Below are 16,224 nucleotides of genomic sequence, written 5' to 3'. Positions count from 1 at the left end.
ATTCCAAGTAATGACCCAGCTTCTCTCAGTAGGCATAGAGATCTCATCTCCCATTAAGTTTACTTGGAGCAGTTTTCATGATTCCTTTTCCATTTTGGTTTCCTCAGCACCAGAGGGAAATTTGTTAAGTATTCAAAGTGAACATTTGAACTCGAATATAAAGAAAGGGTAGACCTGCTTACTGATGACTTTAGTGTATGTGGCTTCCAAGAAGAGTAGACTTCATTATACATTTTAGGACTCCTGTGATTCTTGGTTCTCTACTCTCCCAGGTAAGTTCTATGTTATAGATCTTTGTTTTTGTTTTGTTTTGAGAGTGAACATGAGCAGGGGAATGGCAGAGGAAGAGTGAAAGAGAATCTTAAGTAAGCTTCATACCCAGTGTGGAGCCTGATGCTGGACTCAATCTCACGACCTTGAGATCAGGGCCTGAGCTGAAATCTAGAGTCAAATGCTTCACTGACTGGGCCAGCTGGTACCCCATAGATCTTGTTTTAATATTTTTTACTAGCTTATGTTACTTTAGGCCAGAGTCTGTGTTCTTCATTTTTTTTTTTTAATTTTTTTTTTTAACGTTTATTTATTTTTGAGACAGAGAGAGACAGAGCATGAAGAGGGGAGGGGCAGAGTGAGAAGGAGACACAGAATCGGAAGCAGGCTCCAGGCTCCGAGCCATCAGCCCAGAGCCCGACGCGGGGCTCGAACTCACGGACCGCGAAAATTGTGACCCGGCTGAAGTCGGACGCTCAACCGACTGCGCCACTCAACCGACTGCGCCACCCAGGCGCTCCTGTGTTCTTCATTTCTAATCCCAGCATGGTGTGACTGTGAAATTGAAGTGTGATTTTAGACTAAGAATTTGTCCCACTCTACATCTAATGTTGGAAGACTTTTGTTAGTCAACTAAAGGCATGAATTTTGGGGTGAAAGTTGGGCTCATGTACAGACTGTTCCTTAGTAACAAAATTTTTGAGCAAGTATGTTAATTTAACCTGTCAATTTCAATGTCCTTATCTATAAAATCTTAATAATTATACACCTTGTATGGTTGCTGTAAGGAATAAATAAGGAAGATGAAGTAGCCTGCTGAAGAGTTAGCATTCATTACCATTATTTTTTTTTACCATTATTTCTGAGGATGACTCTAGAGACCAACAAGAGATACCTTTTGGCATTCACCCTATGTGGACTAGACCAGGCCCAAGGATTTTCAAGGGCAGCACATGAGGTGAGTTAACTCTTGAAAATATCCCAGTCTTTAACTAATCTGGAAGTCAATTCTTACGATAACCTTGTTCTCAAGAGCCTGAGAAGAGGTAAGGGAATGTCATTGTAACATTTAAGGAGAAGCTATCTATCCATGTGATTCTAACATAGAGTCAAGGTTATTATATCCAAAGAGATAGTCTGACATTCCATTTTATGGTTATATAAAATAATCATATAGATTTGATTTTCATTCAAGCCAGTTCAATTAAGTGTGTGTATACATGTGTTTATACATGTATGTATGTGTATGTATGTATATATTTGCTTTAAATACATACATTTAGGGTTGTTGGATATAAAAACTGGTGGGGAAATAATACCTGATTACAAGTTAAAAAAACTCAGAAGTACAATTGATCCTTGAACAATGGGGATTAGGGCCCCCTCCCCCATGCATGGTCAAAAATCCATGTGTAATGTTTGATTCCCCACAAACTTCACTACTAATAGCCTACTGTTAACTGGAAGCCTTACTGATAACATTAACACATATTTTATATATGTGTTATATACTATATTTTATAATAAAGCAAGCTAGGAAAAGTTAAAATCATAAGGAAAATACATTTACAGTACTGTATCAAGAAAAATTTGCTGTAAGTGGACCTATACAGTTCAGACCCATGTATTTCAAGAGTCAACTTTAGTTAATTTTAGATTGCAATTCACAGTTTAGTTGAAGTCTCTGTTACTTCAGTATTTCACACACCAAATTCTGACAAACTGTGACCACTGTGTCATTCAGATCTTTCTTCTGCTGATGAGGTCTACAGTGGCTAGAAAAGAAAATCTCCGATCCCTTGCATTTATTCATAGTCATTAAAAAAATTTTTTTTAAGCATACTTATTTATTTTGAGAGAGAGAGAGTGAATGAATGAAAGAGTGTGTGAGCCAGGGAGCGACAGGGAGAGAGAATCCCAAGCAGGCTTTGTACTGTAGCATGGAGCCTGACGCTGGACTCAAACTCATGAACCATGAGATCATGACCTGAGCCAAAATCAAGAGTTGGACACTTAACTGACTGGGCCACACAGGCACCCCTGTAGTTATCTTTTTAGATGAATAATGTTGGCCTGTATGCTAACATTAAACTTAAGTCCTCTGCCCATTTACACAACTTTCTTCATTTAACTTTATTAAAAATATACAGCTTTTCTTCTCTCATATCTTCAACTTTTATACTGCCATTTTTTACTATTTTTACTTTTCTTATCTATTAGAAACACTGGCACTATTTATTTATTTATGTTAAAAAATTTTTTTTTAGGGGCGCCTGGGTGGCGCAGTCGGTTAAGCGTCCGACTTCAGCCAGGTCACGATCTCGCGGTCCGTGAGTTCGAGCCCCGCGTCAGGCTCTGGGCTGATGGCTCGGAGCCTGGAGCCTGTTTCCGATTCTGTGTCTCCCTCTCTCTCTGCCCCTCCCCCGTTCATGCTCTGTCTCTCTCTGTCCCAAAAGTAAATAAAAAACGTTGAAAAAAAAAATTAAAAAAAAAATTTTTTTTTAATCTTTATTTTTGAGAGAGAGAAAAGAGCAAGTGGGGGAGGAAGAGAGAGAGAGGGAGACACAGAATCCGAAGCAGGCTCCAGGCTCTGAGCGGTCGGCACAGAGCCCGACTGTGGGCTCGAACTCACAAACTGTAAGGTCATGACCTGAGCTGAAGTCGGACGCTTAACCGACTGAGCCCCTAGATGCCCCAACACTAGCACTTTTTAGAAACAATGAAATAAAAAATCTGAAAGTAATTACAGTCCAAGAGAAAGACAACACTCATAAGAAGCACTGACTCTGCTAGAAAGGTAAAAGGAAACTTGGAAATAAACTCTACTCTCTTTTGACAAGATGAAAGAAACTGAGGTCAGATTAGGTGGTAATTTGTTCTGATTCCTTAGGTAAGTACTGGTAAAAGTAGAATGACAACTTCTGATTTGAGTCAATTTTTTTTCATTCCATAAGTGGCCAAAAAAGTGCAATTAACTTATTTTGGGGTTTTCATTTTTCATATTAACAGCAGTTTATAAGCATTTAAAGATACATGATATTTTGCTCTTGACAAAATAAATCCACGTAAGGAAAAATAGCTTTATTTTTAAAGAAATTAAATATCTATTTGTATACATGAGACAGCTCTCATTTAGCCCTAAGCTGATTGTGTGTGTTTATTATTGTCCTCCAATAAGATTTTGGAAGCCAATTTCAAATACATTACCATATACTTATTAGTTGATATCAAACAGAGCTACTGACATTGAGGAAAAAATTTCAGTAACTGTTTATCTACCCTGAGATACTCATTCCCACAATACATTTGGGATTATTTGAGCACTTAAAAATTTAATGAAATTATTTCTTTTCATTGCATGCATCAATATGCTAAGTTCTTTGCTACAATATAGGTAAAATAATGATAGTGACCAGTGTGTTTTCTGATACTGTCCATGATAGACAGAATGAAATTACAGCATAAAGAGTAGCCAGGAATTTATTGTAAACATCTGGCTCCAAATACTTTGCCCCAAGTAACTACTATAATAGGACTATACAAAGCACATAGAACACAGTAATCCTAAATTGCAGTATAACTATAAAACCTCTTAAAGTGTTTTTCTCAACCTTTTTTTTCATTACCACACTCCACCCTGAGAAAAATTAAATTTAACCAAATTAAATTTAATTAATAAATTTAACTTTATATTTCTCCCTCGTGAGAGAAATTAATACCAAAGAATAAAATTTTATTGGGTAGGATTCAGCTTTGGAGGGCCACTATACATTGCATGATCTAATTTTTTTTTCATCCCAAGAACCAATTTTTGTCTCTTTGAGAATATATGTCTTAAAGTGAATGAAAATTCTATAGGTTTTAACATTATTAGGGGGAAAAAAACACTTTATGAGTAACACTGGAGGTTGAATTAGTTGGCTTCTTATCTCATTTCTGTCCCATACTAGCTGTGTGGTCTCAGAAGAAATCTGCTTTACCTCCTTGTTTTGGAAAACATAAGAATAGCATGAAACCTGATAGCTTGGAAAAATCATTTATTCTCACTGGACTCAGCGTTCTTACCTATAGATGGAAGAAACAGATATAGTTCAGTTGTTCCCAATTCTGGCTACCTTTTCCTGGGGCAAGTAAAAGACATCAGTGCTCATCTCTATTCCCAGACCAATGAAACCAATCTGGAGGTTATGGTCTAGCTAGTGATTTTTGAACTTTAGTATATGAATCACACCAATATTAAACACAGGTTGCTGGGATACATTCCCAGAGTTTGATTCTGTAGGTTTGGGGTGGGGCCTGCAAATCTGTATTTCTATCAAATTCTCAGGTGATACTATGTTAGTGGTTTGGGGACAACACTTTGAGAACCGTTGGTCTAGACATATATGTAAATATGTGTATGTATATGTGTATGTACAAGTGTGCGTGTGTGTGTATTTATACACACACACACACACACACATACACACACACATGCCCAGGTGAATTGTAATCTCAGAATTATTGGTATAGAAAATATTAATAAGGTTCCTTTCCATTCTAAGACACTGAGATTTTAATATAATGAGAGTTGTTGGGCATCAAGATGATCTATACAGAAAGGAGACTTATGGAAAAGCATCTAATTCTTGGTTAGTTATCATTAGGAATTTGTTCCTAGACAGCATTTTACAGTATTTTTCAAAAATTAACATTTTTACAGTATATTTGCTGCATATATGGTTCTTCATTTTTCAGTAAAGACAGTTTATTTGGCTGTCAGTGTCTCATTATTTGATAAGATCGATGGAGGGTTTGGATAGTAGCCAGCTGTTTTTGAATTGCTTGAAGAGAACCTTGAAAATTTGTAGTCCAGGGGTAATTCTGGGGAAAAAAACAGCATTATTATTCTGCAGATCTTAAAAGGCTGTTCATAAATATAAACAAATCAAAACTCATTTTTTAGCTTCATGATTTTAATTTCTTCTGTCACCTGGATAGGTTGCAGCTAACATATAGATATCTTTCTTTATAAAATTTAAGTCAAAATACATTTAGATATATTATAAATCATCCTCAGAGATCTAACTATATATAACATTCTCTGTACAAAAGTTAGCACATAAAACAGGAATGCTCATCTGATTTTTTATTCTGAAATTTAAAACTCTCTCAGGCCCTACTCAAGCATCATGTAACAGGTAAATGGGAACTAATAATCTTCATGGCCCTTAGTAATAAGAGAATTACTAAGAGTAATCTTTGAATGCTTAGATAAATAAGGATTGTAATGCACACAATGTGGCAACTTTCCCCACATAAGCATTACACACACAGCCAGAAGGAAACTGGGAGAGAGAACATAAAATGCACATTTTATTGATGGTGAGACATTGTGACATCTACATAGAAGTTTCTCAAAAGCTAGACTTCAGATATCTTCTTCCCCAATTTCTTCCAAGGAAACATAACTAGAAATATTACAAGTGAAATATTATGACATATGCCATGTTACAATACTCATTCCATGGGCACATACTAGGCGATAATCCTTATTTTAAAAATTTCACAAGTAAAACATCATTTGGAAGTACTATTCTGAAAATGACACTAGCATAAAAATCATACTTTACATTAAATGCCAGTGAGAATCATCAAGGCCCAAGTAGTTAATAACCCTTATGAGGAAAAAACTAATGCTAGAGATTGAGAAGAAGGAACACTGCCTAGCTCTGTTTGGCTGTTAAGTCCTTCTTAATATTTTCTCCTGAGGAAAGTTAGAAGACAGGCCCTGTACCAAGTTTTTTCCCAGGGTGCTGTGGAAGAAAGCTTTTGGAAAATGAAAAAGCAGATGCACTAATGTAACTGCTTCTTTAAGGAGAGGTTATTACCGTAGAAGACAGAGAAGGGGTTATTTTCCAATTCTTTGGAGAAATATTTAAATCCTAGAATAATGAAGATTCACTTTTTTTTTTTTGACTTTCTTACTATTTCATAACCATATCCCATTGAACCAGTTTCCATCCAGGTACTATATACTAATTCATTGGCTTCCAGTATCACATTACTTCATTCTCTCACTATAAATTTGAATCACTTTGAAATAAAATAAACATCTTGCTTTACTGTTTCTCACGTCTATCCTGTGAGGGAAGAAATGCAGCCTGGTATTATCCCCAATTTAAAAAAGAAGAATCTAAGGTTCAAAAACAAACAAACAAACAAACAAAAAACTGAAGCAGACTTCACTTTTAAACTAGAGGTAGGACAACTAGAAAAGATGGATAGAATATAAACATCCATATAAACTGGACAGTCAACTAAGACCTGAGGACCCATTTCCTGGGAAGGTGTAACAAGCAGAGAGTGAGCTGACGTTCAGCCACAGCTTTTTTCCTTTAGGTCCCTGAATTCCTGCTGGGGGCAAGTGCAGTTACTAGCAGCAGAAAAACTCGTAGAGCTTTCAGCAGTCTTGAAGGGCTGCAGTCAGAAACCGAGGGGCTAGGAAAATACTGTGAAGGAATGGAAACCGGGGGGCTAGGAATCTGCTGAGAAGGAATGGCTGGAGAACTGGAGTCTACTGGTTTGCTCCTCAGGCCCATTGGCAAATTCTGAGGGCAACTTAAGGAAACTAATAAGCAAGCATAAGCATATACCTCTGCAAAGCAGAGTGGATTTTTCAGCAGTTTCTCAGTTTTAAGAAAACAGGGAAGGATTAAGTTCTGCCCTCAGAGAGAAGAAGGACCCTGGTGAGTATCTCATACTTCAGATATATATTTCTGAAAACAGAATATACTATTCTGAAGTAATTCTCTTTTGTGTTAATAATGGATTTTTCCCTTAATGTCTATTTTGTTTCACATTAATATATCTAACTCTTGATTATGATTAACATGGTATTATCTGTCACCATCTTCTGATATTCAAACTGTGTACTCATATTTCAGAGATGTCTTTTATGAACAGCTCATAGTTGGGTTTTGTTATTTCATTCAGGCCTTTAACCGGAGAATTTTGCCATCCATACTTAATACCATTACTTAGCTTTAAACTCATCATCTTAGTGAATACTCTCCATTTGTATTGTTTCTTTTTCATACTCTCTTTTCTTCCTATTTTTGTTTTCCTTTACATTTTAAGTTATTTTACATAATTAGCTCAGTATATATCTCATTACAGTTTCTTTGGTAGTTATCTTAGAGATTACACATACATTTTGTATGTTATCAATACCTAATATACTCTTATGCCTTACCATATAATACAAGGACGTTAGAACATTTTAATTCCAGCTGTCCCACTGCCATTGGCAGCATGTTTTAAAATTCTTTCTTTAAATGTCTTGGGACTTTTTTTTAAAAATTGTTCCAATAGTAAATGTTCATTTAATTGATTCACATATCTGTCCCTTTGTTGCTGTATATTCCTTCTTGCATCTTCAGTCTTCTAACAGGGGTCAGGCTGGCTATTTTTCATTACATGCTGAACCTTATAATGATGCTTTTAGAAAAAATTTGAGTCCTAGAATGATGTTACCTTCCTCAAAAGAGAATATTCTCAATCCAGTTTTAGGGACTTAGCTGATCTAACACTGAGCTTCAGTTATCTTTTTTTTTTTTTTTTTTAATGTTTTTTTAATGTTTATTATTGAGAGATAGAGAGACACAGAGTGTGAGCAGGGAGGGACAGACAGAGAGGAAGACACAGAATCTGAAGCAGGCTCCAGGCTCTGAGCTGTCAACACAGAGCCCGACGTGGGGCTTGAACCCACGAACTGTGAGATCGTGACCTGAGCTGAAGTCGGACGCTTAACTGACTGAGCCACCCAGGTGCCCCTGAGCTTCAGTTATATTTAAGGTAAATTCAGGGTCTCCATGCAGATTAAGAGAGTCTATCAGGCCCACCTCTCCTCTTGTAGACCCTACCTTCCACTTCCTGTCCCTGAAGGCTCATTAGCTTCAGCTAATGAAAGGCCCACTCATGTTCTCTGGTACTCTCTCTAGAATTAGCCAACAGTGAGGGAAAGGGGGCTCCTAAAGTCAGGTTCATCTTGCTTGGCCTTTAGCATCCTGTCCTGGCAATTTTTCCTTTTATCCTATGACTCCAAGCAGACTTAAAAAAGAAAAAAGGTCCAGCTTTTATGGGTGGCCCCAGGAGACAGGCAGGTCCTAATTCCCTAGGTTGCCATAACTAGGTGTATCCCAAGAAAAATAAATACCATGGGAAAATTTTCTTCTTTTGAAGGCAAGAAATCTAGTACTTACAGTCATTAATATCTAGTAACAGCTAAAGCTTTATAAGTATTTTCCTGCTTACCTGCTATTGCTTCAATACTTGGAATTGCAATAGTGCTGTAAGTACTGATTCTCTTACAAGACCATGTATAAAATAATGAGTCTTCCATATTTTCCAGTCCTGAAACTGAATCAATAAAAAAAGAGCCCCATTTTTTAGATAATGTATTTAGAGGCTTTGCCTTTGGTCCCTGAAACAAGAGAACAGAACAATGAAAAAAATGATTAATTTTCAATGTCATAACTTGTTCCCCCATTAAGTAAATCAAAATAAAAAACTCTAGGAATTTCAGTTGTTTACCTTTAACTAAACTGTATACTACCTAAAAAGGGAAACCAAGCTTAGAAGTTCTTGCCTCCCCTGGTACAAGTATCTTCCCCTGGTTTTGTTTGGGAACCCTTTTTCTCATCCTTTGGGATCTGACCTGGATGCCATCCAGGACATTTTCCTTGACCTCCCACCCTCAGGTTAGTTCAGGTCTTCCATTTTCCTTAGTTTATCCCTAATATATGACTTCTCATGCTACCTTTATTTATCATACTATTTACTTTTCACCTTTGACAGATAATGAAGTACCTAAGGTTAGGAACTTCCTTATGTATTAGTGTAACTTTAAGGCTTGGTACCTGGGTCAGAGCAGGGACGTAACAATTGTAGACTAAATAAAAGATTATTAAAAAAATACTTCTCAGTGTTTTATGGATATGGATAAAATTAAAACTGTAAAAAATCCCATTGTATCCATATAATCTGGATTATAAAATCTCATCATTTTCTGATGAAAATTTCATTTTGGAACACCACAGAGTCTTAAATCATGCCTCTAGATTCATAATTCTTTGTGCTGTAACTCATTTGATGAAGATGAGAATGTTTTCAAATGATGATGTTTAGAAAGCAGTCAGCAAGAACCTATTTGGATTTCACCAAAGATATTTAAAAGCAGTATAGAGTATGAATATCCTTGATTCTGTATATATACATTTAAGGTGTATTTGAATTTCCCAATGTTTATTAAGCAATTCATAAAGTAGTAAGATTCATTATTTAGTTCACTATCTTTTCCAAAATAATGAATCTGAAAAGAGATGATTCGCATCACGTATACTGTATGTAGATAATGGTTCTGCAAACACAGAGTGGTAAAATGTAGGCTGTTCCCTATTCCTATGAAAACAGGAAAACAGATTTATCTACCCTTTCTGGCTTAATGTAATATTGGTGCTGTTATGGTCTAAATGTCTGTGCCTCCCCAAAATTCAGATGTTGAAGTCTTAACCCCCAAGGTGATGGTATTAGGAGGTGAGGCCTTTGGGAGGTTGCTTAGCTCATGAGGGTGGAGCCCTCATGAATGGGATTAAAGCTCTTACAAAACAAGCTATCTCCCCTCTTCTGGCATGTGAGGGTACAGTGAAAAGATGATGGTCTATGAGGAAGTAGATCTTCACCAGATACCAAATTGGCTAGCACCATCATCTTGAGCCTAACAACCTCCAGAACTATGAGAAATAAATGTTTGTTGTGTATAAGCCAGGAAAAAAAAATGTATATATATATATATATATAAAATATATATTAATATTATATATATATATAATACACACACACATATATATATATACACACACACACACACATATATATACAACTAATCAAAAGAATCATTCCATTCTTGAACATATCAACAAGGAGCACTCCTATTTTTGTTTGAGCTTTATATCTTGTAGGTATCATCCTTTACTGGTAAGTGTTCTCATCAAGTTTCTAGCCTCTTCTCCTTTCTCTAGTCTCCCTTGGACATTTATCTATATCCCAATTTTCTTCACTAGTCCCGACCTATCTCCCAAGCCAGTTTGATCTCCTCCAAATACTTCAAGGAAATAAGATATAACATGAAATCAGTCATATCTTTCTCCTCACAAAACCAGCTCTTTCTCTTGACTTCCATTTTTTATATGGATAAAATCCATTATTTCCAGTTGCCTGTGTTTGAAAAGTAGCTATGTTTTGAGTCCCAACCCCTTCCAGAAGCACCAGGCTTATCACCTGTCCCACCACCCAAGTCCGCCCTTACACAGCTACATGAAAGCTTCAATCCTATTAGCCTCCACCTTCAAAACTGTTTCTCTGGCTGACACATCTACACAATTTGCTATTTTATGGTCAAGACCGTGCATTATAGCCTGTACAATTGCCATACATTCACTCATTATTTCCTGAGCCAAGAATATGTTACTATTTCCATCAATTGAAAATATACTGATGCTTTAATGTCTACCTCAAATTCTACATTCTTTATGAAGTTTTCTGTAATCTTCCTCAATGAAGTATGCATCCTTCGTTGCCTGAAACTCTTTTATAACTTGTATTCCCTCCAGACAGTTATGTTTTATTTGCATACTCAAGCTTCCCTTCTCCTCTATCCTTGGACTGTAATACACTCTGTAAAAAGGAACTGTGTGTAACTCAACCACAAGTTTCTGGATATTCTTAACAAAGAGGCTTGTGTAAATTAAAAACTCAGTGTATGTATGTGCTGAACAAGAGAATGGTGTTAGACTGTTTAATAATGAGTGATCTTACTAAGATCTTATTAAGAGCTAATCCAATAAGCTCTTATGTTTGACACTTGTGATAAAAATTTTGAGTACTGCTCTGAAATACGTGTAGTATATGTAAACACATACACAGAACTACCAATTACAGTGAGGTGATGTAATTAAGGATGTACCTATATAGGAAAGAGTGTTATACAAATGTAAACTAAGTTACATTGGATTTCTCTCTCCATACTTCCATGAATTAGAAATGATTCATTTATGGTCTTGAAAATGAAAAACAGTGTATGAATAATCATGTCAGGTCACTGATCACAATGGAAAAGTAAGAAGTTTTAAAGAAGGACAAAAAGTCATGAATATAACCAGTTCCCTCTAACTTGTAACTTATTTTTATTGACAAGACTAACTGCAAAAGAGCCCCTTGGGGCGGGGGGAACCTAACCAGCTTAACATATCTCATAGAAAGTAATTTGAAAGAATGTAACTCCAAACTCATTGTATCTTTTATGAGACTAAAAAAGAAAATGTTTTCAAAGCAGTGATATTCAAATATTTACTATCACTATACATAAACCTCAAAAATACTCAAATCGCCAAGATTAAATAACATTTGCATTACATGGCAAATAGGCTTTAGGTATACCACATTTGTGGAAAAGGAATGATATTTCTTTATTATGAAATATCATTCATCTTAAGTGAGAATTGGCTTAAAAAATAGTCTGTTGGTTTTAAGAATTGGCTTAAAAAATAGTCTGTTGGTTTTAATCTAAAAACTATCCCAAACACAGCAATCTAGAAGGGTAAGTTTTTTTCTCCATGATTAACTCCCTAATTTTATTATTATTTTGTCTAGTAAATAGTTAAAAAACAACTTGGTCTAATTTTCTTATTTGGTATTTATTTGGGGGGGAAGGTTTTTTTAGAAGAGAATGAGGACACAATTATTATTCATTGTTTTCAATGTATCTGGAACATAAAGCCAATAAGCTGATACAAAGTTTCAAATTATCAGTTCTTTCTAACAAATATCTTTCATTTTTTAGTTACCCGATGGGAGTACTGAGAGATAAGTAGGTCTCTTAGGTGTACTCCTAGGTCCTACCACAGATACACTCTTCATTTTGAGAATTTCTAAAGGGTAGTGGTTATATTCCAGGCATGATTCTTTTTCTTTCTTTTTTTTTTAATTTAAGAGACAGAAAGCGCATGTGCACTTGTGCACACATGAGTGGGAGAGGGGCAGAGAGAGAGGGAGAGCAAATCCCAAGCAGGGCTCAATCTCACAACCCTGGGATCATGGCCTGAACCGAAATCAGGAGTGGATGCTTAACTGGCTGAGCCGCTGAGGTTCCCCCCTATCCAGGCATAATTCTTAATAAAACAGTGTTTATGACTGAAACACCAAATAGCTGTTTACTAAAATAAGTTTAAAATTTATTTTTATTCTGGTACAGAATTGTCAAATGTAATGAAGTGAAGCTTTAGTGAACAATACTGGTCCCGCTTTATGTTTTCTTAATCTAACTCACAGAAGTGTAATTCAGACTATTTTATTAGTAAATCAATTTAAAAATTCAGACTCAATTTTATCAATTTGAATGTTTTCAGGTGGTATCAATATCACCATTGTTTTAATGTGTGCTTCGTGGATTACTAGGGAGAACAGGCATCTCCTCCTATGTAAGCTTTCCCCTGCAGTCAACTGCTGGATACCAATTTCCTACTTGACTAGATATGAATTCACTGTTGGTTTCATCAGGTTCAACCACACGAAAGTGCTGATATTCAACTATTTTTGACATACGTAAAAGGGCAATTTCATAAATTCCCACCTAAATGGATGTTGTGAGACCCTTTTCCCTATCTTTTGCTCACTGGTTAACACTATTCCAGGGGTCTTGAACAAAAGTATTTATTAATTTTTTAAAAGTTTATTTATGTATTTTGAGAGAAAGAGAGTGGGGGAGGGACAAAGAGAGAGGGAGAGTGAGGATCCCAAGCAGGCTCTGCATTGTCAGCACAGAGCCCAACATGGGGCTCAATCCCACTACCTGTGAAATCATGACCTGAGCCAAAATCAAGAGTCAGATGCTCAGCCAAGTAAACCACCCAGGTGCCCAGAACAAAAATATTCAATATTGATACAAAGTTGTCATTTTTTCTACTTATTGTTGCCTCTCTGGATTTTTTTTTTTAAAGTAATCTCTACACCCAAGATGGGACTTGAATTTACAATCCCACGATCAAGAGTTGCATGCACTACTGACTGAGCCAGCTGGACACCCTGGCTTCATCTTTGTTCATCTTTGTCCAGCACCACCATCTGGATTCTAACTTGAGAAATTCTCCACTCTGAGGCCACAAAAATATTTTCATAAATTTTCTTCAATTAATTTTACAAATCTATTTCTTATTTTCAGATCTATAATCCATTCGGAATTTACATAAGGGGGGGAAAGGGACTCCTTTTTCTCCATATATTGAGTCTACTTATTCAGTGCTACTTAGTGAACCATCGATCTTTTCCTGCTGATTGATAACCCTCTAACATATATCACATTTACACAGTAACTTGTGATAGAGGGCCTTTGTCCGGGTTCTTCTTTCTCTGTTCACTGACCTTTTTAGTTTGTTATTAGTACTATACTAAAAAATTACTGTAGCTTCCAAACATGGTTAGTATCTGATAGGATGAAATTCCTTCCCTCCATTATCCTTTTTTAATGAAATTGTCTTAGCTATTTGTGGGTTTTCAGTTTTCTGCCTAAATGCAGAATCAGTTTGTGAAGGGCCACTCAAAATCCTCCTGGGATTTTGCATAACATTACATTGACTATAAATAAAGGAAAATAGGTCAATATAATCTTAAAATATGGTGTATCTCTCCCCTTTGTTCATCTGTATTTAGAATCTTTTTTTAAATTGAGGTATAACTGACATATAAAATTATATTAGCTTTAGATGCAGAACATAATAATTCCATATTTGTGTACATTACAAATTGATCACAGTAAGTCCATACATCGTTACAAAGATTTTTTTGTGTGTGATTAGAACTTTAAAAATCTAATATCCTAGCAACTTTCAAATATGCAATACAATATTATTAACTATAGTTACCACACTGTACATTAGGTCCCCAAGACTTATTTATTTTATAACTAGAAATCTGTACTTTTGATTCCTTACTAAAGGAATCCAGAATCCTTACTAAAGACTTAAAAATTTCTCTGTTAAGTCTTATGGGATGTATTAATTCCTACATAGTGATTCATTTTCATTGCTTTTTAAATGATTTATTTCTCGTTATACTTTGTTAAGTGGTTACTGAGGGTACATAGCAAAGCTATTGATTTTTGAATGCTGATTTGGATCCGCATTTTGACAACTCTATTCAAAGTTATAATAGTTTGTTGATTCCCTATGGTCTTCTATGCTAATGACCATATAACTCTGAAATAATCACAATTTGGTGTCTTCTAATCCTAATTTGTATTTTTTTTTTCTCTTCTTGTGGTTTTGGCCAGCTCTCTGTTACACAATATAATTAATAACAGATATCCTTTGTCTAGCTCAGAACCTTAAAGAGCATATGTCTCCATTAAGTATGGCTTTTTTCCCCATTAAAGTTTTCCATTACAGATTATATTCTCACTGGGTTTTTTTGTTGGATAGCCTTTCTCTAATAAAAGGGTGGCCCCTTCTTGTTTGTTGAGAATTTTCATCATTAAAATGAATTGTTTTGGCACCTAAATTTCATAATGTTATTCTAAAAAGCTGAAGAATATATTTTCATTTGTTTTGAGTTAAAATGAAGAAACAGATGAGAACAGTAATGCAGGAAGCTAAAGAGGAGAGCTCCCTTTGGAGGCTAATCTTAATGAAATTAAGACTAAGTAATTGCGAGATTAATGAAGTGACTTTTGATTTATTTCTGGAAACAAAGATGAACAAAAACAAATTATTTTCCCCTAGTCTCCTTAACTGGATTTACTTTAATCATTAAAATGGGCCATTTTTCCTTATCTGCCATGCTCCAATATAGTGCACTAGAAAATCAACAGATGCAGTAAGATTCTAGAAAAAGTTTTTTAGGGGCGCCTGGGTGGCGCAGTCAGTTAAGCGTCCGACTTCAGCCAGGTCACGATCTCGCGGTCCGTGAGTTCGAGCCCCGCGTCGGGCTCTGGGCTGATGGCTCAGAGCCTGGAGCCTGTTTCCGATTCTGTGTCTCCCTCTCTCTCTGCCCCTCCCCCGTTCATGCTCTGTCTTTCTCTGTCCCAAAAATAAATAAATGTTGAAAAAAAAAATTAAAAAAAAAAAAAAAAGAAAAAGTTTTTTATAGGGCTCAGTCAGTTGAGTCTCTGACTTCAGCTCAGGTCATGATCTCACGGTGTCTCCCTCTCTCTCTGACCCTCCCCTGATCATGTAGGCTCGCATGCTCTCTCTCTCTAAAATAAACATTAAAAAAAAAAAAAGCGCCTTTGAAAAAGCCTTGCTTATCTAAGCCTTTGAAGTGCCATTTGAGATGTTCTCTGTCCTTATCTTGAGCTTGTTGTCACAAATGAAGGGAAGTAAAATCTTCACATTCCAGATGGTTTTATCTAGGATAGAAATTACTGTAAATATCTAAGAAACTGAATTCAAGCCTAAGTGAAACAAAATGCTAATCTCCACAGAATATAGTAAATGTTAATGTTTTGGTTCAGTGAGTGCATCAATCCTGAGTGATCTTGTTGATTTGTTTTTAAATTATACTGTGAAAAGTTTACTTAAGCTGAATAAAGTTAACTAGAAATAAGAAACTAAATCCTTTTGCATTCAGGCTTTGTACTTAATAAAAGACTGCGTGTTACATATGTTGTGTTTGACATCTGATTAGGAAAATGAAACTACATTTTTCATAATAATCACAAAATCAACAGATGAACCCTCATGTGATGCTTAATGGATGATTTCCTCCTCCTGTAACAATTGAGGGTATCTGTATTCTTGTTTCCTTCACAGGGAAGCAGGAAAGCAACTGAATTCTCATGACATGCTGTGCTTACACCAGGCTTTGATGTGCTGATGGAAGAAGTGTGCTGTGAATAGGAATACAGGTGAACTTAAATATGAA

At 35.8% G+C, this 16,224-nt stretch overlaps 1 protein-coding gene across 3 annotated transcripts in view; it reads right to left on the bottom strand.

Annotated features, from left to right (window-relative positions):
• Positions 1-3,336: 3,336 nt before the first annotated feature.
• Positions 3,337-16,224, bottom strand: part of NT5DC1 (5'-nucleotidase domain containing 1) — a 138,930-nt gene continuing 126,042 nt past the window's right edge. For 2 of the 3 annotated variants that reach the window (XM_030316201.1, XM_030316200.1), the window contains exons 11-12: positions 8,566-8,734; positions 3,337-5,133 (exon numbers count right to left, since the gene is read on the bottom strand). In XM_030316201.1, coding sequence (XP_030172061.1) covers positions 5,018-5,133; positions 8,566-8,734 — 285 coding nt within the window. In that variant the 3' untranslated portion in view covers positions 3,337-5,017. The remainder of the gene's footprint in view (positions 5,134-8,565; positions 8,735-16,224) is intronic. The other variant, XM_030316202.1, reaches the window with a different exon arrangement.

Source organism: Lynx canadensis, chromosome B2 (assembly GCF_007474595.2).
Source record: "Lynx canadensis isolate LIC74 chromosome B2, mLynCan4.pri.v2, whole genome shotgun sequence".
NCBI lineage: Eukaryota > Metazoa > Chordata > Mammalia > Carnivora > Felidae > Lynx > Lynx canadensis.
Note: the sequence above shows the minus strand (reverse complement) of the source record. Positions and strands in the feature narration are given on the sequence as shown.